This window comes from Emydura macquarii, unplaced genomic scaffold (genome assembly GCF_026122565.2).
Source record: "Emydura macquarii macquarii isolate MOO-44397 ecotype Brisbane River unplaced genomic scaffold, CSIRO-AGI_Emac_v2 contig_1790, whole genome shotgun sequence".
NCBI classification, from domain to species: Eukaryota; Metazoa; Chordata; order Testudines; family Chelidae; genus Emydura; species Emydura macquarii.
Window position 1 is genome coordinate 853,403 of NW_027131927.1, and position 21,482 is coordinate 874,884.

Consider the following 21,482-nt stretch of genomic DNA (forward strand, 5'->3'; position numbering starts at 1 on the left):
AATGTTAATGATCTGTGTGTTGTGAGTTTTCAGTGCTATGTTACATGCCATCCATTGACTAACTATCAGGACAGCAGAATGTGTGGTGTGATGAGTTTGTCAGGCCTGACAAAAGTTATTGACGCAGACTAGTGAACCACCAATGGACACCTGTGTCACTGGGGGAGGGAGGGCTATATGGGGGGTAGTGTGAAGGGGTTGTGGTGTGTGCATGGGGGGGAGCATGAGTGTGGGGGCCATGTGTGTATGTGGAGGTTGGATGTGTTTGTATACTGGGGGCATGTGTGCATGTGGAGGATTGGGCGAGTGTGCGTGAGGGGCAGCGTGTGCATGTGGGGGGCTTGGCACGAATGCATGGCTGGAGGGGGCCTGTGTTTGTGTGTGTGTGGTGGGGGAGTTGTAACACACAGGCCCGTGCTCTGGAACCTGTGCTGGGGATGCCCACCCGCCTGCCTCGAGGCCGTGAGCACTGGCTCTCTTCAGGAGGTTTGGGCGCCTCCCACAGCTCTGCCGGTGCTTCTTACGCCTGACCCAAGACCCTTCCAGCCATTCAACACCAGGGCTGCTCACTGCGCCCTGGGAATCAGCCTGTGCCCCCTGTTCTTGGATGCCTGGAGCCCTCTGTGGCCATCCCAGTGGGGGGGGGGGGGAGGCATGGCCCCAGCCCCATGGACTCCTCTCTGCTTCCCCCCTGCAGGGGTCTGATCATCTGGGCTCAGACTGGAGTCTGAGGTGCATCCCGCTACCAGCCAGCTGGGGGCACCAGAGTCCTACTGAGCTGGGAGCTGCTGGGACCTGGGGGTGTCTGCCCATGGGGCTGTCCCAGCTGGGGGACGGGACCCGCTGCACCCACCCTGCTTGTGGCCCAGCTGGACAGTGAGAGGCTGGGGGGTTGGTTTGGGGGAGCCCCCCTGACCTCCACAGAGGGATGGGGTCTGAGCCCCTATGTGGAGGGGTGTTTGGAGAGGGGGAGTTCCCCACAGCAATGGGAGGGGTGTGCCCTGGACCCCCAAGGGAGGATGGGAGCAGGGCCCCAGCACAGCCTGGGAGGGGGAATCTGGGGGGAACCCCAGTCCAGCAACCATTAGCCCTGGAGACCCCTGGGAGTGTTGGGTGGCCCTGAGAATACTGTGGGGAAAACTCCCGGGAACCCACCTCTCCTGGGGACTGACAGCTGCTGGGGGCGCCGCTGCTCGTGAGAGGGGTGAGCCCAGAGCACCCCCAGGCACCCGGCTGGCACTGCTGCTCTAGCCCCTAGGATTTTCTTCCCCCCTCCACCACAGTGCCCACTGCCTTCCTGTGCCCAAGGGCCTGGTCCTGCACCCTCATCATACTGAATCTGCGCCCCCCATGTTGGCCAAAATCTTGTTTTTGAAAAATACATGAAAGAGCAGAGCCACAAACACCCCCACCGCACACTTCCTACCAAAAGGCACTTCAGCCTGACACGCTGTAACTTGAATCAAAAAGTTAAAATCTCAACTGACTCTTATTGTTTTCACTTTCAATATATTTGTAAAACCCCTATTTTAAGTATAAAAAGCCACACTGTGAAATGTAATACATCTACTTTCAAATGCAAAAGACACTGTCAAAAATGAAATAATGTTTGCTTTCAAAATAATATGTAAGTTCTTCAGCTAGGAGTTGGCCCCTGAGTGATTGGAGTGTGAATGGCTGAGCAATTGAGGTGAGTGTAGACAGGAAGAGTGATTGAACAATTGGTCTGAGTGAGGAAGAAAACACCAGCCTCACCTAAAACATTTAAGGGGAGAAGAAAAGAGCGAAGATAATCAACTGGCCGAAGAAGAGTCCACCTTGATAACTTTGGAGCCAGCGCATTTCAAAGGACAAAATCTGATCAGGCTTGCAAGAATGTGGATGATTAAGAATCACACCAAAAATGCAGTTGCAGCATGACATGCAAAACCCATAGACTTACATGGGGCCTTTTCCCTTTAAAATGGGACAGAAAGATGAAGGCTGGAGGTTCGGATCTACATCACCACACCAGCCAGGAGCACCAATGCGCATCGGCAGAACCTTGTCCCTCACCCTCGTGCTATGGTCACCTGGCCAGTGACTATCACAGGCACAAAGAGGCTAGTAACTATAACATCTGTGGGACCCCTATGTATGTTTGTCTGTCTCCCTGTCTGTGTGTATGAGTGTGAATGAAAGCACCAATTGAAACATGTGTCAACGAAGTATATTTCATTAACAAGAATCTCTGTAATTGTAGTATTGATACAATGTTAATACTGTTTTCTCAGTGGTTACATTATTAATACTATTCCACTAAAGTAAAAAACAATATTGGTTTTATTACAGTGTTGATACTTTTCTTTTCTTTGGTACTATTTACTAAGTTTCTGTGTTCACAATAAACGTGGCTTGTTGCCTTATCCTCTGAAAAGATCCTGTAATATTTGTTATTTGGATAACACCCACCCCCAACGCACCACGGACTGAACTATAAGCAGCCCCCTCCAGCCGTGCCTGGCGCCACGAGCAGACTGGGGCCACACCTTCGTGGGGCTGCTGGAGTGGCTGGCTCTGCTGCAGGCCACGTGCGTGGAGACAGAGGCTCTGGCTCAGCTGGGTGCTGAGATTTGGAGCAAGGCATGAGCTGAGATTCGAGGTGGGGTGGCTGGCCAAGCACAGTTGGAGCTGGGGGGATGTGGCTGAGTGGGCAGTGGGGTGGCGGTACTAGGGCGGAATCGGGGGTGTCATCACACCGAACTCAAATGTTGTGCCAGGCTGCTGGGGTGCTGGTGCATCCCATCCCCAGTGCAAACAAACCATCTGCACTCTGCCCAGGCAAATGGCAGCCCCGCCCTCTCCCAGCAGGGGGCGCTATAGAGTGCAAGGCAGGGAGCACTGTGGGTCGTGGGGCACGGGCCCTGTGGGGTATGGGGTAGGATGTGCAGACCAGGGTGCTCTGGGGAGTGAGGGGCAGTAGCCCTGGCGCTGTAGGGCAAGGGGGTGTGGGGCAGGGGGCGCTGTTGGGCATGTTTCAGGAGTCCTGGTGCTGTGGGGCAGAGGGCGCTGTGGGGCAGGAGGTGCAGTGGGACAAAGACGTTTCTGTTGCTCTGTGATGGGGCTGGTGAGTCCATTAAATAAAATGTGTTTTAAAAACTGAAAACAAGAAATGGGTAAAACTGTCTGGTGCTGCCTGGGGGGCGTGGGTGGTGCTGGGGGTTGGGTGGGCCCCGGCACATGGAGTAGGGCTGGGCAGAGTTTGGGGAGAAGCCCAGGCTCCAACGGAAGGGGTGGCGCTGCCAATCAGCCCAGGACTCCCTGCTGGGTACTTGGGGGGCAGCAGGGACCCCCTGGCAGGGGCGGGGCCAGCCGGGAATTGTCCTGGGGACGGGCTGGGCCCCTCAGTGCCTCTGAGAACCTCCAGCCCCATCCCACCCCCAACTGAGCCAGTCACCACCTTCCCCTGGCCAGGTCTGCAGTGCGGACAGAAACGAACACAGCTCAGCCCCTGTGCATGGCACCCCCTGCTGTGTGTGTGTGTTCACATCCCCCTTGTTGTGTGTGTGTATGCACAGCTGCCCCTGGTGTGTATGTCTGCGCACATCCCTCCATTCTCTCTGTGTGTGCGCACACATCCCTCTGTTCTGTGTGTGTGTGCACACACATTTGCCCGCTCTGTCTGTGCGTGCACACATCCCCCCTGCACAGCTCCCCCTGTTGCATGTGTGTGACAGATCCAGTTTACACAGCTCTGGAACAGTCCCTGGGAAGTCCCCTTTCAGTGTGTTAACCACAGAACTTCGGAGCCTTCACCCCTGCTTCCCGCTGTGAGCTCCCCTCCGTGAGTCCCCCTGGATTGGACCCCGGGAAAGACTTACACCCCCCAAAGGGAGCAGCGCACCCCCTGACTTCCTGACTCGGGAGTGACTCTCAGCCAGCGTTGTACAAGCAGAAGGGTTTATTAGCTGTCTGGAACTCAGCGTGGAAAGCCCCTTTATTAACGTGGAGAACAGACAGTTACAGCAAAATCCATCTGGGTCAATCCAGAGCCCCCCTCTTGCCCCTCTGTAGTCCTAGTCCAGAAGTCCTGTCTTGTTCCAGCAGCCCACCCTATGCAGTCCCACCTGGTCATCTTCCTTAGTCCTTTTGTTCTCCAGCGGGTCCCAGCCAGCTGGCTTCCTGCAGAGGGGGTGGGCCATCCATGTTTGTTAGTTGCTAGGTATTAAATGGCTGGGCCATTGTGTGGGTCAAGGCGCCAGACAGCTAGACGACAGTTACACCTGGATCTCTACAACTATTAAACACCCTTTCCCCCCCACCTAGCTAAACATGCAGCACATAGGGGAAACTGAGGCACACAGTATTCATACAAAATATGAAAAATTCCCACCTCGTCACATTGTGCACATCCTTCCTCTCTCTTTGTGCACGTCTCCCCCTGCTCAGTGTGTTTGTGTGCACACACCCCTGTTGCATGTGTGTACATGTCTCCGCCTGCTGTGTGTGTGTGCAAATCCCCCTGCTGTGTGTGTACAAACCTCCCCAGTCTGTGTGTGTTTGTATGCAAACACCCCTGTTGTGTGTGTGTACACATCCCCCCACTGTGTGCACACATCTCCCCGTTGTGTGTGTACTGCTCCCCGTTGTGTATGTGTGTGAACACACAGCTCCCCCTGCTGTGTGTATGTACACATCCCCCCACTGTGCACACATCTCCCCTCTCCTGCTGCTGTGTGTGTACACGCAGCTTCCCCTGCTATGTGTGTGTGCGTGTACATGCAGCTACCCCACCTCTGTGTTTATGTGCACATACACATCTCCTCCTGCTCTGTGTGTGTCTGTGCTGCTGCCAGCTCACAGGGTCACACCCTTAGCTCCTCTGGGCAAGGGTTGGATTCGAATCCCACAGACCCATTGCGGGGTCCTGAGAACTCCTCAGAGACAAACCCAGCATAGGCCTCTGATGTCACGGTGTGATGCAATGGAAGGAAATGGTGTCATCTGTTCAGTGCTGTGATGTAACAAGTCTCCAATGCAGACTATGAAGAGTTGCAAAAGGATCTCACTAAACTGGGTGACTGGGCAACAGAATGACAGATGAAATGCAGTGTTGATAAATGCAAAGCGATGCACATTGCAAAACATAATCCCAACTACACATACAAGATGATGGTGTCTAAATTAAAAAGAGATCTTGGAGTCATTGTGGAGAGTTCTCTGAAAACAGCCACTCAATGTGTCGTGGCAATCAAAAGAGCGAACAGTGGTAGGAATCATTAGGAAAGGGATAGATAAGACAGTAAATATCACAATGCCTCTATATAAATTCATGGTAGACCCACACCTGGAATATCTCAGGCAGCTCTGCTCACCCCATCTCAAAACAGAGAATTGGGAAAAGGTGCAGAGAAGGGGGATGGAACAGCTTCCGTATGAGGAGAGATTAAAAAGACTGGGACTGTTCATCTTGGAAAAGAGATGAGGAAGGGGGATATGATAGGGGGATCTAAAGTCATGGATGATGTGGAGAAAATGAATAAGGAAATGCTATTTACCCCTTTCCATAACAAAAGGACCGGGGGGGGGGGGGGGGTCACGCAATGAAAATGATAGGCAGCCGGTTTAAAACAAACATCAGGAAGTATTTCTTCACACACCACAGTCAACCAGAGGAACTTGTGGCCAGGGGATGTTGTGAGGGCTGAAACTATAACTGGGTTCAAAAAAGAACCGGATAAGTTCCTGTAGAATAGGTCCCTCCGTGGCTGTTAGCCAAGATGGTCAAGGATGCAACCCCATGCTCTGGGTGTCCCTGGTGTCTTGACCACAAGAAGCTGGGACTGATAGTTCCCCTGTTCTGTTCTTTCCCCCTGCAGCATCTGGCATTGGTCAATGTCAGAAGACAGGATACTGGAGGAGATCAGTGGTTCTCAACCAGGGCCCCGCGCACCCCTAGGGCTACGGAAACTCATCTAGATATTTGCCTAGTTTTACACCAGGCTACATAAAGAACACTAGCGAAGTCAGCACAAAGGAACATTTCACCCAGACAAACTGAGAAAGTCAGCAACGGTTCAGTAGTGGAGGGCTGGGATACTTTGGTATTTCTATGTCTGATTTTGTAAGCAAGTCATTTTTAAGTGAGGGGAAACTTGGGGTATGCAAGACAAATCAGACTCCTGAAAGGGGTGCAGGTGTCTGGACAGGTTGAGAGCCACTGGGCTAGATGGACCATCAGTCTGACCCAGGATGGCCATTCCTACGTGCCAGGTTCCTATGCGCACAGCTAGGGACAGAACCCAGGAATCCTGCTCCCCTCCACTAGATCCCACTACCTTCCCAGAGCTGGGGAGGAGAAGAACCCAGGAGTCCTGGCTCCCAGACCCCCCTGCTCTCACCACTAGACCTCATTCCCCTCCCCCAGCTGGGGTGAGAACCCAGGAGTCCTGGCTCCCAGCCCCCACCGGCTCTTTAGTCTTCCCCTTTTAAGAGGGCGGCGGCGGGCGGAGCCGAGCGGTGCATTGTGGAGGCCCGGAGCCGAGGCCAGCCCAGTTCAGCCCAGCCGGGGTTGGAGCCCAGCAGCCGGGCAGGGGCCGTGATGATGCTGCGCCCCCAGAGCCGGGGCAGCCAGGGGCCCAGGTAGGCGGGAGCCGCCCGCAGGGCCCCCGCTGCAGCCGGGAGTGAGCGGCCCGGTCCCGTACCCCAGCCCGGCGCTCGGAGCGGCCGCCATGAGGTGAGAGCCCGGCCGGGTGGGGCCCTTTGTCTGGGGGGGGCGGCCCTGGCCGGAAGCAGCTGGCAGAGGGGGGGGGGAAGCCCCCGGATGAGGGGGGGGTCCTGTGAATCACCGCGGTGCCTTATCCGGGGCCCCGCTTTCTCAGCCACTGGCGGGGTGGGGGGGGGCACCTCGAGCCCCATCCGCTCCTGGCCGGGACTTACCCCCCCCCTCCACGGTGCCCAGCAGCGGAGTGCGCGGAGCTGGGCACTGAGCGAACCCAGGCGTCCGGGGCGGGGGAGCCAGCGAGTCTGTGGGGGGCGGCTGCGGGGGGGGGGGGGGCGCTCCAGGAGCGATCCTGGGGCAGCGCCTGCCCGTCCGCCGGTGGGGGAGGACCGGGGGGGCCTGTGGCTGCTGGGGCGCGGGGGGGGGGGTGTGAGCTGGATCCGCGGGGGGAGGGGGGGGGTTTGTCTGTGATGGCACCCGCGTGATGTAGTGGAGGCCAGTGACGTCACGGGTTCGGCACTGTGCTGGCAGGACCGGGCAGAGAACCCAGGCGTCCTGGCTGCGGGCCCCCTCCGGCCCCTGCCCCCCTCCCCGCACATGGAGTCTAGTCCTGTACCCCATCCACCCCTTCCAGTTGCTGCTGGCTGTGGGTGCAGCCTCCAACGGGGGGACTGTGGGGAGGGGGCTCGGCTGCTTCTCCAGCTGGTTGGGGGGGGGGGAGATCTTGCAACCAACCCCTGTGCAGGGGACCCCCATCCCCACCGGCGGGAACAGCCACCCCCATGCTCCCAGCTGTGCTTGCGGGGCGGGGGGGGGGGATCGCAGCAAAGTTTTGCCCCCCCCCCACATCTCTTGGGTTGGGAGCCCCACCTCTGCAGGGGTGAGTGGCCTCAGCTGTCTATGGGGGTGTGGGGAGGGAGTGTCCAGTGGGGCCCTTGCTGCATCTGCTGGGCTGGGGGTCGGGGCAGCCTGCACAGTGACCCTCTGCTCCTGAGTCTGGTGGGGGGGGGGGGGGGGACTGGGCTCAGCTGTTGGCACTAAACATTCCAGAGCTGCTGGGGGAGGGAGGGATGCTCCTGGTGCTTGAAATTTCTGCTCTGTGTGTTGGGGGGGGGGGGGAACCTTGTTCCTGAGATGCCCTTTGACCTCACAGGCCTGGGCCCAAGTGGGTGATGGGACTGGCAGGTCTTGGCCCATCTGACAGGATGGGGGGGGGGGGGTGTCTGGAGCTGGGGGCGAGGGGTGCTGGCAGGCAGGGGAGCCCAGGTCTAGGGTGGCAGGGGGCGGCGGGTGAGTGGCATCATCAGAAGAGCGGCGGTGGGGGAGGTTGGTATCGTCCCAGGTCCGGTGCTTGGCCTGCTTTGGGCTCTGTCTGGCTTTGAGAGTTGGGTGGCTGTGGGGCAGACGTGTGGGGCGCCTGGCTTGGAGGGTGCTGGAGCCGCAGCATCTGCATGTTGCTAAACAGCAGGAAACTGCCACACGCACATCCTGGCTTCCCCTTCCCGTTTTGGGGAGGGGGCTGGGCTGTCTGCAAGCCCCTGCCGTGGGGCTGCCATGGGGGTGACGGGCCTGGAAGCAGCCTGGGCTCCAAAGATGTCTCGGAGCTGCTGGCCCCTGAGTTAGAGCAAAAAGGGGGGAGTGGTCCTGGGAAGGTAGCCCTGGTTCCCCTCCCCCCCCCATTCCCTTGCCCCAGTGTATTGGGGCCCTGCTCGTGAACCCTGGGGCCTGACTTCCCCGTGCGTGTTGGGGCCCTAGATCCTTTGTTCCCACAGTGCTGGGAGCAGAGGCTGCTGGGAGGTGGCGCAGGGAGCAGGCCATTGCTGTGGCCAGTGCTGGTTCTGTGGGGCTGGAGCCTGGGCATGTGGGGCTGGAGCAGGGGGGCCTGGCCAGGCTGCCTGGAGGCACCTGGTGCTTCCCCATGCAGACACCTGGGCTTTGCTTTGGACACCAGGCCTAGCCCTGGGGGTGGGTCAGGGGGACCCCAGATGGGAGTTCTCCCCATGGCGCCCCCAGAGCTGACACTGCAGGTGGGCTGGGGAGGGGGTGTTAGCCCAGGGGTACCCCTCCCCCCCTCCCCCAGCCAGACCGTGAGAACCCCCACCACAATGAGCGGGAAGGTGCTGGGCAGGAAGTGACAGTGACTCAAGATCTCACCCAGGGAGTGGGTGTGGTGGTGGGGGCATGGGGAACAGGGACAGACCCACACATGGGGGGAGAGGTGGGAGGGCTCTCAAACTCGGGGCTCATCTTGGCCAAAGCAGAAGCCCCTGGACACAGGATAGTTGGACCTAAAAAACCCAGGCCTGGCTTTGCCCCAAACCCATCCGGCTGCAGAGACAGCGCCTCTGGCCGCCCCCCCAGGCTGGGCTAACAGGGGGTGCAGTGTGGGATTGAGGGCTACTGGCAGAGCTGGAGTAGCAGGGGGTCGGGAGTGAAGGGTGCTGGTAAAGCTGGGGGCGGGGGAGCCCAGGAGGAGGGAAGGTTGCCGAGCCCCTGTCTGTCATCCCCTGGGCCTGAGTCTTGTACACTGGCACGCTCTTCCCCAGAGGCAGCTGCCTCTCCGTTGATATGGGGGAGAGGGGTTCAGGCCCAGCATTGGTGCCTCCCTGGAGGTGGGCTCAGGCCAGGCCTGATCCCAGTCCCTTCCTGGCATGAGTCAGCGACTGGGCACCCGCCTGGGCCCAAGATGGGGTGGGGGGGTTATGGAGGCGGGTGGGTCGGGAGCTGCAGGGTCTCAGCTGTTTATCTGGTTTGTTGTAGGTGTGGCTGGGTTCCCCCATTGAGGGAGCTGGTTCCCGGTCCCCCAAACGGGGTGGTGGGGGGCTGTGCGGGTGTCCCATTGCCCGTCCCCCCCCAGCTGGCTGTTTGGTCTGAGACAAACAGGCTCTGGCCTTCAAACCTGCCCTTATATGGTCACAGGCAGCCGCTCCCCCTCTTCCTGCTCCAGAGTCCGGCCCCCCCCAGGTGCTGCCTCCCTGGCTGGCGCCCCACCCCCCTGGGCTGGCAGTGGATCCCAGCCCTTCCCGTGGTTCTGGGGGAGGCATTGCCCTTTTGTGCTGGCCTGGGGGGCTCCAGGGGGCAGCCTGGGAGGGGGCGCTGCTGGCAGGGGGGGCAGGCAGGGAAACACTAGCAGGGGTGGGGTGGGGGTGTTGGCTGGGACGGGTCCCTGGCCCACGGCCAGAGCTGCCTCACTCTCTGGTCGGGCGCCGCAGCTGGCTGGGATCTGCTGCCTGGCAGCTGCTGTCACCGGGCCCAGGGCAGCTGGGTGCCCTGCCTCCGCCGCTCCCCTGGGACCCTGCTGCAGACGGGCCTTGTGCTCCCCCCCACCCCCCCAACAGCAGCGGGGGATGGGTTGGGGTTATCCTCTTGGCCTGGGGGAAACTGAGGGGCAGGGACTGGCCCAAGGCCACACAGGAGGTGGGGGATAGAACCCAGGAGTCCTGGCTGCCAGCCCTTCCCCCCTCTCTTGCTGGCAGGGCCTTGGGGAAAGGGACGCAAGTTGAACGGATGTAGCTTGTGGTCAGGGCCTGTTGGTCAATTGCTGCCCTGCAAACACCCTGTGCTGTGTGTGTGTGGGGGGGGGCCCTTAGACCTCAGACCTCTGGCCATGCCAGGACCTCTGTGAAGGGCAAATGTACTGCCAGGGCAGAGACCTAGGGGAGGAGTGGGGGGGAGTTCTCAAGGAGCAAAGCTGGGTGCTGGGGGTTGAGTGTCTGGGTGCATCATTTTCCTGGGGTCCCCTGGGGGTTCCAGCAGCTCTCAGGGTATTGCTGGTGTTGGGGTGTTGCTGGGGGGAGAGAGGGAGAGCCTGGGGTGCGCCGAGGAGGCAGCTGCCCCGGCATGGCCTCTCCTCCCCCGCAGCAGCTGGGCCAGGCCTGGGGCTGCCGCGCCCTGTTTGGATTGTGGGAGCGGCGCCTGCTTCCGCTTCGCCCTTGGGTGTCTGGGGAGAAACCGGGAGCCGGCAGTGTCTGGTTCACCCACCCGCACCCCCGGTGCCCTGGCTGCCCCCGGCGCCCGTGGCTGGTGGTGTGGGAGGAGGGAGATCTGAGTCCCCTGGGGCTGCTGGGCCGCTCCCCATGGCATTTCTGTTGGAGATGTGCCAGGATCCCAGCCAGGTGCCTCGTCAACCTCCCAGAACATGGCTCCTGGGGGCGGGGAGCTGCCTCCCCCGGCTCCTGGGGGGCAGCGGGTGTGTTCAGGGACCCCCAGTAGCAGCAACTCACAGGGTGTGGATTGGCGTCACCCCCCTCCCCACACCTGACCCGCAGCCCCCTGCTTTCCCAGCCCTGGCAGAGCCTGGGAGAGGGTGGGGCAGGCTGGGCAGGCCCCAGGCAGGACGGTGGGCATGCATTCCCTGCTCCTCTCTGAGCCGTCTTCCCTTGCTCTCGCTGCCACTGGCGCCTGTGCCAGCAGATCCCGTGTGCAGGGCAGCCGGCCTTGGGTGACTCGGTTCCTTTGCGGTGGCTTGTGCCTGGCGTAATCTTCCTGCGGAGGAAACCCCCGGGCCCCCGGGCCACGGTGCCCCCACATGGCTGGGGCTTGCGTGAGACTCTCGCCCCCTGGTGGCTGATGGAGTGATGCCAGCAATGCTGGTGTGGGGGTGAGTCCCCAGCAGCGGGCGAGTCCCAGTGTCCTGTGATGCATGTCTGGGCCAGAGACCCTCAGCCTGTGCCCGGTGCCCCCCGTCCCCAGCGGGGCTGGGCGGGTGGGGATGGGAACACTGGGAACGTAGAAGGGATTCCACTAGTTCCCGGGTGCTGCGAACTCCCCCACAGCAGTGCCCTGCCCGTGCCCAGCTGGAGACCCTCTGGGCACCGCTAGGGGGGAGTTCGCAGCTCCTGGGTCCCTGGCTGGGCGCTGAAATCCAGCCAGGTTTGTGGACACCACCTTCTTTCTGGGGCCCTTGGTGGGGGGTGGGGGGGGGGGGACACGGACGTTCCCTCCCCATTTGGAGGGGGGCCATGCCCCTGTTGGTCAGCCTGGGGTTGGGAGTTCTGAGGTCGCGACCCCTGGGGAGGGGGTCCCCTGCTCTGTCTCTGCCCCCTGCTCTCCATCACCCCCTTCAGGAGGGACCTGGGCCTGGTTCCTCCTCTCCCTCTGCCCCCCAGGCAGTGCGGGGGGGATGGAAGTGAGGGGAGCTTAGCCCTGTTCTCCCCCTTGGGATCCCACGCTGCCCCTGTGTTGCCTTTGGTGCCCCCTGGAGACCCCCCATCTTCCTCTACCCAGGCACTGGGGCACCTCATCCTTGGCCCGCTCCGGGCTGTGACCAATAGCCGCCTTGTGTGTGGAGGGTCAGCCCCGCAAAACAAACAATCCTCCGGGGGCCCTGCCTCAGTGAAGGGAACCTCGCCCCCGAGCCAGGACCAGGGCTGGGAGTTGAACCCGCCATGGGGGGCAGCGCCACTCCAGCAGGGGGCTATTTCCCAGCCTCCCCAGTGGGGAGCTCTCTGAGGCCCCAGCAGGCTGCCCCCCCCCACACACTTTGGGGTTCAGGGTTGTGAAGGTTCCTGGGATTTTCTGGTGTTCTGGGGGGGTTTAGGGGCGAGGGGTTTGAGAGTCAGGACTCCAGAGTTCTGTGCCTGACTCTGCCATTCCATGCGCCTCCCTGTGCCTCAGTTTCCCCCATACACTGGGCTGGTCCCTGCCCTCAGTGTGGAGACCCCCTGAGTGTCTGGCCCTAGAGCGCATTGGGGAGGTTCCCCTTGTGCTAAAGGGGGAGCCGCAGAGTGGGCTTGGGTGCACTGAGCCGGTTCACTTTGGGGGGGGGGGGTGATCTTCCATGGGGCGGGGCCTGCGGGAGCTCCTCCCCCCACATTCACCCCTTTCTCTCTCCCCCCTGCAGTGAGACGGTCGTCTACGCCGCCCGCGCCACGGTCATGCTGTATGATGATACCAACAAGAAGTGGGTGGCGGCGGGGAGCGGCCCCCAGGCCTTCAGCTGGGTGCAGCTGTACCACAGCCCCGGGACCAACACCTTCCGCGTGGTGGGCCGCAAGATGCAGCCGGACCAGCAGGTGGGGGCCTCCGCTGGGCGTGATGGGGGCGGCTCTGAGCCACGGGATTTGTGGGGGGTGTTGGAGCTGGGGGGAACCCTGAGCCACGGGGCTTGAGGGTGGGGTGGGTGGCTCCCTTTCCTGGCTGGTGTGGTCCAGTCCCCCTTCCCCGGAGTTTGGGGCCTGCCTCCTCCCCAAGAAATGTGGGGACGGGCTGATCCGCTCAGCGGCCCCCGTTCCAGGAAGTGTGCGCTGGGTTTGTGGCTCAGTCCAGGAGCCCGCCCCAGAGACACCCCCCCCTTGCCCCCCAGGCTGGGTGGCCCAGGAGTTGGGCCAGGTATGGTCAGGGGGACACACCCTGCTGTGGGGACTATAGGCTTCTCTCGGATGCCCGAGGGCACTGCCAGCCCCCCGGCCCCAGCCCCCGTGCTGGGCTCAGCAGAGCCAGACGCCAGGGCCCTGATGCCAGGGCTGGTGGCCTGGTCTGGGCAGAGCTGAGCGAGCCCCACAGCTCCCCTTGGCTCCCGCCCTGAGTTTGGGGGGGGAGGGGTTCCTCAGCCCTGCCCCCCGCCTTCCGCAGGCCAGTGATTGAGCAAGCTGAATCCTTGACGCCCTGAGCAGGGTGCACCATTGCCGGTGTCAGAGCTGGGGTTAGAACCCAGCTGTCCTGGCCCCCAGCTCCTCCTGTCCCTGAGCTGGGGTTGGAAGAACCCAAGGGTCCTGGCCCTAGCCACTGCTGAACAGGGGTTGGCACCCCCGTGCCCAGGCCGTGCTGTCCTCTCCCACGTCCCGTGGGAAGCTGGGCCGGTCCCGTGGCACCAGGCTCTTGTCTGGGGTGGGTGGGGGCTGCCTACAGGGACCTGGCTGTGTCCGTCTGCCCCATGCTGACCCGGCCCCCTCTCCCCCCCCCCAGGTGGTCATGAACTGTGCTGTGGTGAAGGGGCTGAAGTACAACCAGGCCACGCCCAACTTCCACCAGTGGCGCGACGCCCGCCAGGTCTGGGGGCTCAATTTTAGCAGCAAGGAGGATGCCAGCCAGTTTGCCAGCGCGATGCTGCGCGCCCTGGAGACGCTGGAGTCGGGTGAGCCCTGGAGGTGGGGGAGGGGGGGCAGAGCCCCGGCCTGCCCTGCCCCCCATTGTCTGGGGGCTGGATGGAGATTGGCGGGTGACTCATGCTGGAGACGCAGGCGCCTGGCACTTGGCCCCACCGCAGAGCAGGAGTTGGGGGGTTGTGCTGGAAACTCTCCTCCCTCCCCCCCCCCGCCCGGGTCTGGGGAGCACGTCACCATGTTGAACCTGGGGCAGGGGGTGGGCAGCTGATGCTCTGAACTTTTGGGGGGAGGGTTTGGGGGTGGAACCTGTTGCTGACCTCCTCCCCCCCTTTGTGCATCCCGGTGCAGGCTCGGCTCAGCCCTTGCCCGCCCAGAACGGCCCCTCCCCGGATGAGATGGAGCAACAGAAAAGGTATGCCCCTCCTCCCCACTGCATCTCCCCCCCCCCACGCTTGCTGGGTGTTGGGGCTCTTCTCCCCCTCTCCCCCCAACCAGGTCCCTCCATCCCCTTTGCAGACCCCCCCGGTGGGCTCGGAGGGGCGGGGGGTGCAGGCCCATTTGCAGGGAGGGTCTCTTGGGCTGCAACGTTGGGGGGCCAAGGGGAGTCTTGGCGGCCCTGGTGTGGGAGGGAGGGTAACACGCCCCTCCCCCCCCGTCTCAGCCTGGTCCCCTCTGCTGCCCGGCCCATTGCCCTGCCCCGGGGGATTAATGAAGTGACCCCCCCCCCAGGCTAAGCTGCCGAGCGGCTGGGCGTGGGTGCTGCTGGCTTAGTCCCTAATCGGCTTGCGGGGTGGGAGGGGGGAGGCGAGCGGCTGCCCAGGCCCTGCTCCCAGCCCAGGATGTGTGGGTTCGTGGTGTCGGGGATCCTCGACCCGGGGTCCCCCCCGGCCTCGCGGCACACGTGAGTGACGGGGGGGTGGGTGAGACACCCTGGGTGCGGTGGGGTGGTCCTGGGTGTTCGCTTGGTGTTCACCCCTCCTTGTCTTTGTCCAGGCAGCAGCCGGAGCAGGAGCCGGAGCGCCGGGTCGCCAGCGCAGGTGGGGAACGCCGAGGGGGTGGGGGGCTCGAACTGGGGCAGGTGGGGGGCTCTGGCACTGGGAGTCGGGTTGGTCTGTCGCCTGTGATCACCCCCCCCCCACTCATGTCTCTCGCACCACAGGAATCTGCTCATGGGGGGGCCCCGTGGTCTCTACGCAGCCACTGTGGCCCCGCTGGCCCGCCCCATGCCCGCCTGCCCCCCAGCTGGGCTGCCGTGGGGGAAGGGCAGCATGTGGGTGGGGGGTTGAAGTGCCTCGGGGGTTTAAACAATGGTGGGGATTAGGCATGTCTGGCGGGGGGGCCTGTCCCCAAGGAGGTCTTGCCTGGCTAAGAGGGTCCCAGTGGCGGCTGTTCAGGGGGTGCAGCTTTCCCAGAGACAGGAGGTTTTAACTCTTTCACGGCTGGCTGCAACCACCGGCTCTAAGGGAGGGGCACGCTCTCCCTCCCCCTCTAACCTCCCCCCCCCTTGGTCTTGTGTGACAGGAGCTCCAGTGACCCCTTCAGGAGGTGGGCCCCCACCGCCCCCAGGACCACCTCCCCCTCCAGGGCCACCTCCGCCGCCTGGCCTGCCCCCAGCAGCTGCGGGGCCGCCGCCTGCCGGTGGGGGACCACCGCCTGCCCCCCCGCTGCCTGCTGCACAGGGCCCTGGAGCCGGGGGCGGGGGGGCCACCGGCCTGGCAGCTGCCATTGCAAGTGCAAAACTCAGGAAAATTGGCAAGGTGTGTGTGCGTGTGGGGGGGTGGGGAAGGATGGCGGGGGGGAGGATCTGGGTGGGAAGGTAGGGATCAGGCGGTCCCAGACGGTTCCGGGAGTTGGGATTGGCCTGTTGGGAACTCCCCCCCCGGGCAGCCCCCAGAGGGTGCTGTGCTCCTGCCCTGGTGGATGGGGGTCCCTGCAGGGGGGGGGGCCCTGAGTGAGGGCTAGAACCGGTGTTGGGGGGATTGGGGGGTGCTGGGCCTAGTAACCACTCTGCTCCCTCCCCCCCCCCCAGCAGCAGCAGGAGGAGGGCGCTGGGACGGCAGGAGGCAGTTCCAGCCCCGGGACGGCCCCAAAGAATGAGGGAAGCCGTGGTGGGGGCGGCGGGGGCCTGATGGAGGAGATGAACGCCATGCTGGCTAGACGGTGAGAGGGGGCCCTGCTCTGGGGAGGAGGGGGGGGGGGCTGGAGGGACGTGGAGATTGGGGGGCAGGGGGATCCAGGCCAGGAGGGAGGGAGGGTTCCACTCTAGGTGGGTGGGGGATGGTGAGGACTGGGGGCGAGTGGGGCTTTGTTCCAGGGGGCTGGGGCATGGGGGAGTATGGAGGGAATGGGGGGGGGGGGTGATCCCAGACGTGTCCCTGGGGCTGACTCTGCCCTGCTAGGTGGTCGGGGTGTCTCCTCTGCTCTTCCTGGACAGAGTGGGGCTCATCCCTCGGTGGGGGAGATGGGGGGAGGGTACATCAGCTCTCAGGGGCGGGGGGAAGGCCTCGGTGGGCGCTAACCCCCACTCTCCCCGTCACCCCCCGCAGGCGGAAAGCCACGCTGCAGGGCGAGAAGCCTGGGCCAAAGAAAGACGATGATGCTTCCAGCGTGAGTGCCCTTCCCCTGGGCTGCGGCTGGCATCCTGCGCCTATGGCCACGCCAGGGCAGGGGCTGCCAGGACATGGGGGGCGGGGTGGGGAGCAATAGGCTGGGCCTGGGCTGGGCTGGGGGGCGTGTCTGTGGCAAGTCACGGATCCGCCTGGCAGTTCAGAAGGGATCTGGCCCCACATCTTGGCGGGGGAGTCCCCCGGCTTGGGGCTCCTTGTGGGAGGAGGGGGGCTTGCCCTCGGCCGCCTGACCCACTAACCCCTGCGTTCTGCCCCCAGCAGCAAGACGCTGACGAGTCCTCAGGTACTAGGACCCCGAGCCAGCAGAACGGTGAGTGGGGGCTGTGAGGGGCACCGCCGGCCTCTGCCCCAGAGATTCCCCGGCTCCCAGCATTCCTGTGGGTCTGGCTGGCAAAGCAGCCTGTTGGGAGCTGAATGGGGTGGAAGTGGGGGCTGGCCCCGGGAGCCCCTCAATGGGGCATCAGGCCGCCTGGCACTGTCCCAGCAGGGCTTGGCCGAGCCATCTCCTTCCTGCCTGCCCCAGTGGACTGGCTGGGAGTGGGGGGTGGCCCTGTGAGCATTGGGGGGGGGGGGGCGGGATTGGTTCTCCCCTTCCACTCTGCAGGGGTGGGGGCTGGGCGTCAGAGGGTCTGAGATCCCCACATTTCCCTCCCCATTGACACCGTCCTCCCCCATTTAAAGAGGCAGGTGCCAATTTCTCCCCCCCCCCCATCTCTCTGCAGATGCGGTGCGGAGGCCCTGGGAGAAGAACAGCTCCACGCTGCCCAGGTGGGTGCGGTGGGGCTGAGTCGTGGGGCGGGTGGGGGGTTGGGGGGTAAGCGTGGCTAGAGCCAGGAGGGGCTGGGTCGGCGGTCCGTCCCACCCAACGTTTCTCTGCCTCTCTTCCCTCCCCCCCAGGAATAGTGAGACCCAGAAGAGCAGCGATTCCCCCAGCCCCGCCCGGAGTAGCACCAGGTCTAGGTATCGCCCGCTGCCTGGGCATGGGTCGGGCGCCTGCCATCAGGAGGCTGGAGACATGGGCCCTGGCACCAAGGGGATGGGGCAGATACTGGGCAGACCAAAGGGGTGGGGCAGGTACCGAGGGGCTGGGGGTCCCCTGGAATTCCAGGCCTGGCTCCAAGGGAGGAATAGGTGGGTACCCTGCGGGAGGAGGGGGAGGATCCGCTAAGGACGTGGCGGGCACGGGGGCTGGCGAAGGCAGGGAGCCCTTGGGGACAGGCTGTGGGTGCAGAGGGGCCCCTGGAGGGAGGGTCCCCATGGCCAGCGGTGCCAGGGCCCATTCCAAAGCTGGGCTCCCAGGTGTGAGGAGAGACCCGTCCTTAGGCTCCAGCGCAGTCGGTGAAGCTGGGCGCTTGGTGCGGCGCTTGGGGCTGGGCGTGGGGCTTGCTGGGTGTGGGGCATGCTGCGTGGGGTGGAGGCAATGCAGAGCCCAAAGGCACCACAGAGCCTGGTGGCTGGGCCAGGCATTTTCCTCGCTGGGCCTGCGCCGGGTCCCACAGAGCTGGGTGCCGGGCTGGGCAATGGGGAACTCTCTTGATCCTTCCAAAGATCTCCTCGCTCTGCTGTGCCCTTAGCCAGGGCGTGATGCACTCGGTCCCTCTGTCCCCCCCATTGCATGTGGGGAAACTGAGGCACCAGCCTTGGGAGGGACTTGCCAAAGAACACCAGTAGCACAGGAACCCAGGAGTCCTGACTCCTCACCTTCCTTACTGTAACCCATCAGACTCCATGTCCCTCCCACGAGTGGGCCGTCTGTTCACCCTGGAACCTAATGATGGCTCCATCACCCCAAGCCGTGGAGCCTCTTCAGTGGCAAGGTCCTTGTACACGAGAGACGGGAGTGCTTGGGCAGGGGTAGGATCCCTGCCAAAGAGGGGCCTCCTGCCTCACGGCGCTTCTCACCCTCTCCCCCCCCCCCCCCCCAGGATGAAATCAGCTGCCCCCAGCAGCACGGAGCCCCCGGCTGGTGCAGATGAGTCTGACCTGGAGCGGATCAAACAGGTACCCGGGTGACCCGGGGCTCTGGTCGGGAGTGGGGAGGACCCCCCATGATCCTGAGCATGGAGGGCAGCGGTTCTGGACTGGGCCGTTGCTGGGGATTGTGTGTGCGTGTGGGGGGCTGTGCCCCATAACACTGTACCCTTCCCCAGGAACTGCTGGAGGAGGTGAGGCGGGAGCTGCAGAAGCTGAAGGAGGAGATCATCGAAGGTGAGCGAGCTGTTGGGGTGGGAGGGGAAGGGGGGAGTCACTAGCACTCAGCTCCTGGGGGGTGGGGTCCTGCAGCACAATGGGATTGGGGGGGGAGGGAGGGAATGACGACCGTTTTCTGTGCATGTCCCTGCAGCCTCCCCCAGCCTTTGAGCAAGGGGCTGCTTCCACCCAGTGGCTGGGGGGTGGCTTGGTTTGTGGGGTGCCCCCCCCCCCATCTGGCTCCTGGCCTGGCTGCTCACTCACCCGACCCCTCCTTCTCTCCCTGCAGCGTTCGTGCTGGAACTGCGGAAGCGGGGCTCGCCCTAGGGACCCCCCACCCCCTCCAGCCGGGGGTCCCAGCACCGCCGAGGCTCCAGGGCCACCCTTGGGTTTATTTTCTTCCACATGCATCCCCCCCACCCCCCTACACACTTGAAACCCCGCCCCCATGCACCCCCTCTTCTGGCCGGTGGTTACCGGGGCACCAGCCCCACTGTGCAATTCCAGGGGGAGGCCTAAATTCCTAGAGATCCCCCCCACATCCCCTGGGGCTGCCCCGGGAGCCCCCCAGGCTGTGCCTTACCCCTGGGGCGGGAGCAGAGCAATAGCGCCCCCTGGAGGCTGCTGCTGACCAAAGGGCCCTGACCCACCTAGAGAGCAGGAGAGGGGTGTGTGTGTCTCCTGTAGGAAGCAGGGTCATTCCTGCCCCCCACCCCCAAAAGGGGGGCCAGCGCCAGCGATTCCCCACAACTACCCTCACCTGTCCCTGCATTCAAGGGCCAGGGCCCCCAGGGAACCCCCCAGATGTACCCCCCCAGGATTCACCCTCCTCCATTCACTGCTTCCTGCCCCCTTCTCTACTGGGTTTGTTTTGGGGTTCAGCTTTTTATAATTTTTTTACACGAGGAGGGGGAAGGGGAAGTTTTTTTTTTTTTAATCTTGTACCTGGGGGGCCCTGCCTGGGCAGTGATATAGGAGCTGTCCTGGGGGGGGGGCAGGGGTTGATCCTTGACCCCCCCTCGTGGGGGAGGGGCAGGCTCTCAGCTCTTTTCTATGAGGCTGTAATTTTCACTTTGGGTTTTTTTACTGATTTCTGGGGCATCTGTGCCCAGTACCAGTGTGAGACTCCTCCTCTCCCCGGGCACCTGCCTGGCACCAGGCCATGCCCTGCGCACCATGCTCTAGAATAAACCTGCCCTTTTTATAAGTTACGCTTCTGCCTCTGTCTTGCTGGGGCGTCAGGATGCCTGGGTCCCTGGCTGTGCCCAGCTCTGGGTTCTGTGCCCAGCTCATGGGGGGGGGGGAGATGTGGTAAATGCTGCCAAGGACAGGGCAAGCTGGGGCACGGGGGGAGTTGGCACCATTCAAACAGTGCATCTAATCCGGCGCCCAGCACAATGATGTGGCCAGGAAGGAGGGCTGCAGGCCATACCCCCCTCACATGGAGGGATGCTGGCAAGCTGGGCTCTGGAACGGACCTAGGGGACCACCGCGGACAAGCAACAACATGAGTCCCCTGGGCACGATGGGGACATGCAGGGCTAATGGGATGCTGGGCTGGATAAACGGGCGTGGTGGGTAGGGATGGATGGGATTTTCCCCCTGTATCCAGCCATAGGGCGACTGATGCTGGCTCCTGTGGCTGGTGGAGGAGGCCTGTGGGTTAAAAGAGATGTGGAAAAATTGGCCAGGGGGGCAGAAAAGCTCTCTCCACACTTCCCCCCCCCCCCCATTCCATGGGCTGGAGCAATAGTTTCTAGGGTGAGAGGGGCAGAGATCAGCTGCTCACACAGAAGGGTGGGAGGTGATGTGATCCCCATGGCTGAGCTCCTTTTCTCTGACCCTGGCACAGTGGGGGCGGGACCCTTCCCAGCTGGGCAGAAGGCCTGATATTCAGCTGGGAGGGGGCCTAACCCCTGGCACAAACTCCTGGCCTGTGGTGGAGTCTCCATCGCTTGCTGCTCCCAAAGGGGGGTGAAATGCTTTGGGGGGGGGTGACCCCCCCAGGTCAGCTGCCCTTGCTGTAGGTGGGGGGGGCAGGGCCCCCCCCTTGTGGAGTTTTGCCAGTGCCCCAAGCTGGGCTGGGGGCTCTGCTGGGCCAGCTGCAGGGAGGCTCAGGCCTGGCCCCTGTTGGTGCTGAGGGTGTTTCCAGGCTCTGCTAGGGGGACCCAGCTCCCCAGGGGCTGGGGATGGGGTGGAGCAGGGCACAGAGCCAGTGGGGGGTGTCGCCGGGGCCCAGCGCCTCCTGGGGCCCAGGAGCTGCAATCTCTGGGCAAATTGCTGCCATGATGCCCTCTGGGTGGCTGTTCTTGCAAGAAGCTGGCAGCCCCTGCCAGGCCAGGGGAAGCAGGGGCGAGCATAGGGGGGCTGGTTCCTAGGGCTTCCCCCTGCCAGGGCAGCTGTTGATGGGTACCTTTCTCCAGGCCCCATCCATGGGGGAGAGGGGGATCTGGCAGATAGTTACTGCAAACCTTCCTTCCCCAGTGCTCCCTGAGTCCTGCTCCACTCCCTCTGCAGCTGTGAGTCAGAGAAACCAGGCACAAACCCACAAATAGCTGCTCGGGTGGAAAGCACCAGGAGCAGGGAAACCAGCCCCAGGCCCATGAATCAACTGGAAGCAGGATTGGCACCCTTGGGTGCCAGAACAAGAATCACTCCTCACCCTCAAACTGCGCCCACTAGGCAGGGCCCTTCTTGCTCCTGCCCCCCATGGGGCTGCATGGCCAGTGAATGCCTCCCTGCTGCTGACTGGCAGAGCCCCCAGCTGGGGAAGGACAGGATCAGCCCCAGGGCAGGCCAAGCTCCACGGGGGGCTTGCTAAGATCCAGACTGACAGGATGCCTGGGTTCTAGACCTCCCTCGGGGAGGGGAGGGGGGTCAGGTGGTTAGAGTGGGGGAGGGCTGAGGGCCAGGATGTCT

The 21,482-nt window shown here is 62.9% G+C and overlaps 1 protein-coding gene across 5 annotated transcripts; it reads left to right on the forward strand.

The window, feature by feature from the left end:
* Window positions 1-6,503: 6,503 nt before the first annotated feature.
* Window positions 6,504-19,770, forward strand: VASP (vasodilator stimulated phosphoprotein). Of its 5 annotated transcripts, none has more exons than XM_067556524.1 (14): window positions 6,504-6,715; window positions 12,543-12,714; window positions 13,607-13,775; window positions 14,095-14,158; window positions 14,740-14,783; window positions 15,268-15,503; window positions 15,776-15,906; window positions 16,293-16,353; window positions 16,632-16,683; window positions 17,096-17,141; window positions 17,271-17,333; window positions 18,299-18,374; window positions 18,524-18,581; window positions 18,853-19,770. In XM_067556524.1, the coding sequence occupies exons 1-14, from the start codon at window positions 6,711-6,713 to the stop codon at window positions 18,888-18,890; spliced, it is 1,215 nt and encodes a 404-aa protein (XP_067412625.1). In that variant the 5' UTR covers window positions 6,504-6,710; the 3' UTR covers window positions 18,891-19,770. The 5 variants fall into 5 exon arrangements, with proteins under 5 accessions (XP_067412625.1, XP_067412626.1, XP_067412627.1 ...); XM_067556525.1 differs by having other exon boundaries at window positions 16,635-16,683; XM_067556526.1 differs by having other exon boundaries at window positions 15,779-15,906.
* The last annotated feature ends 1,712 nt before the right edge of the window (window positions 19,771-21,482 follow it).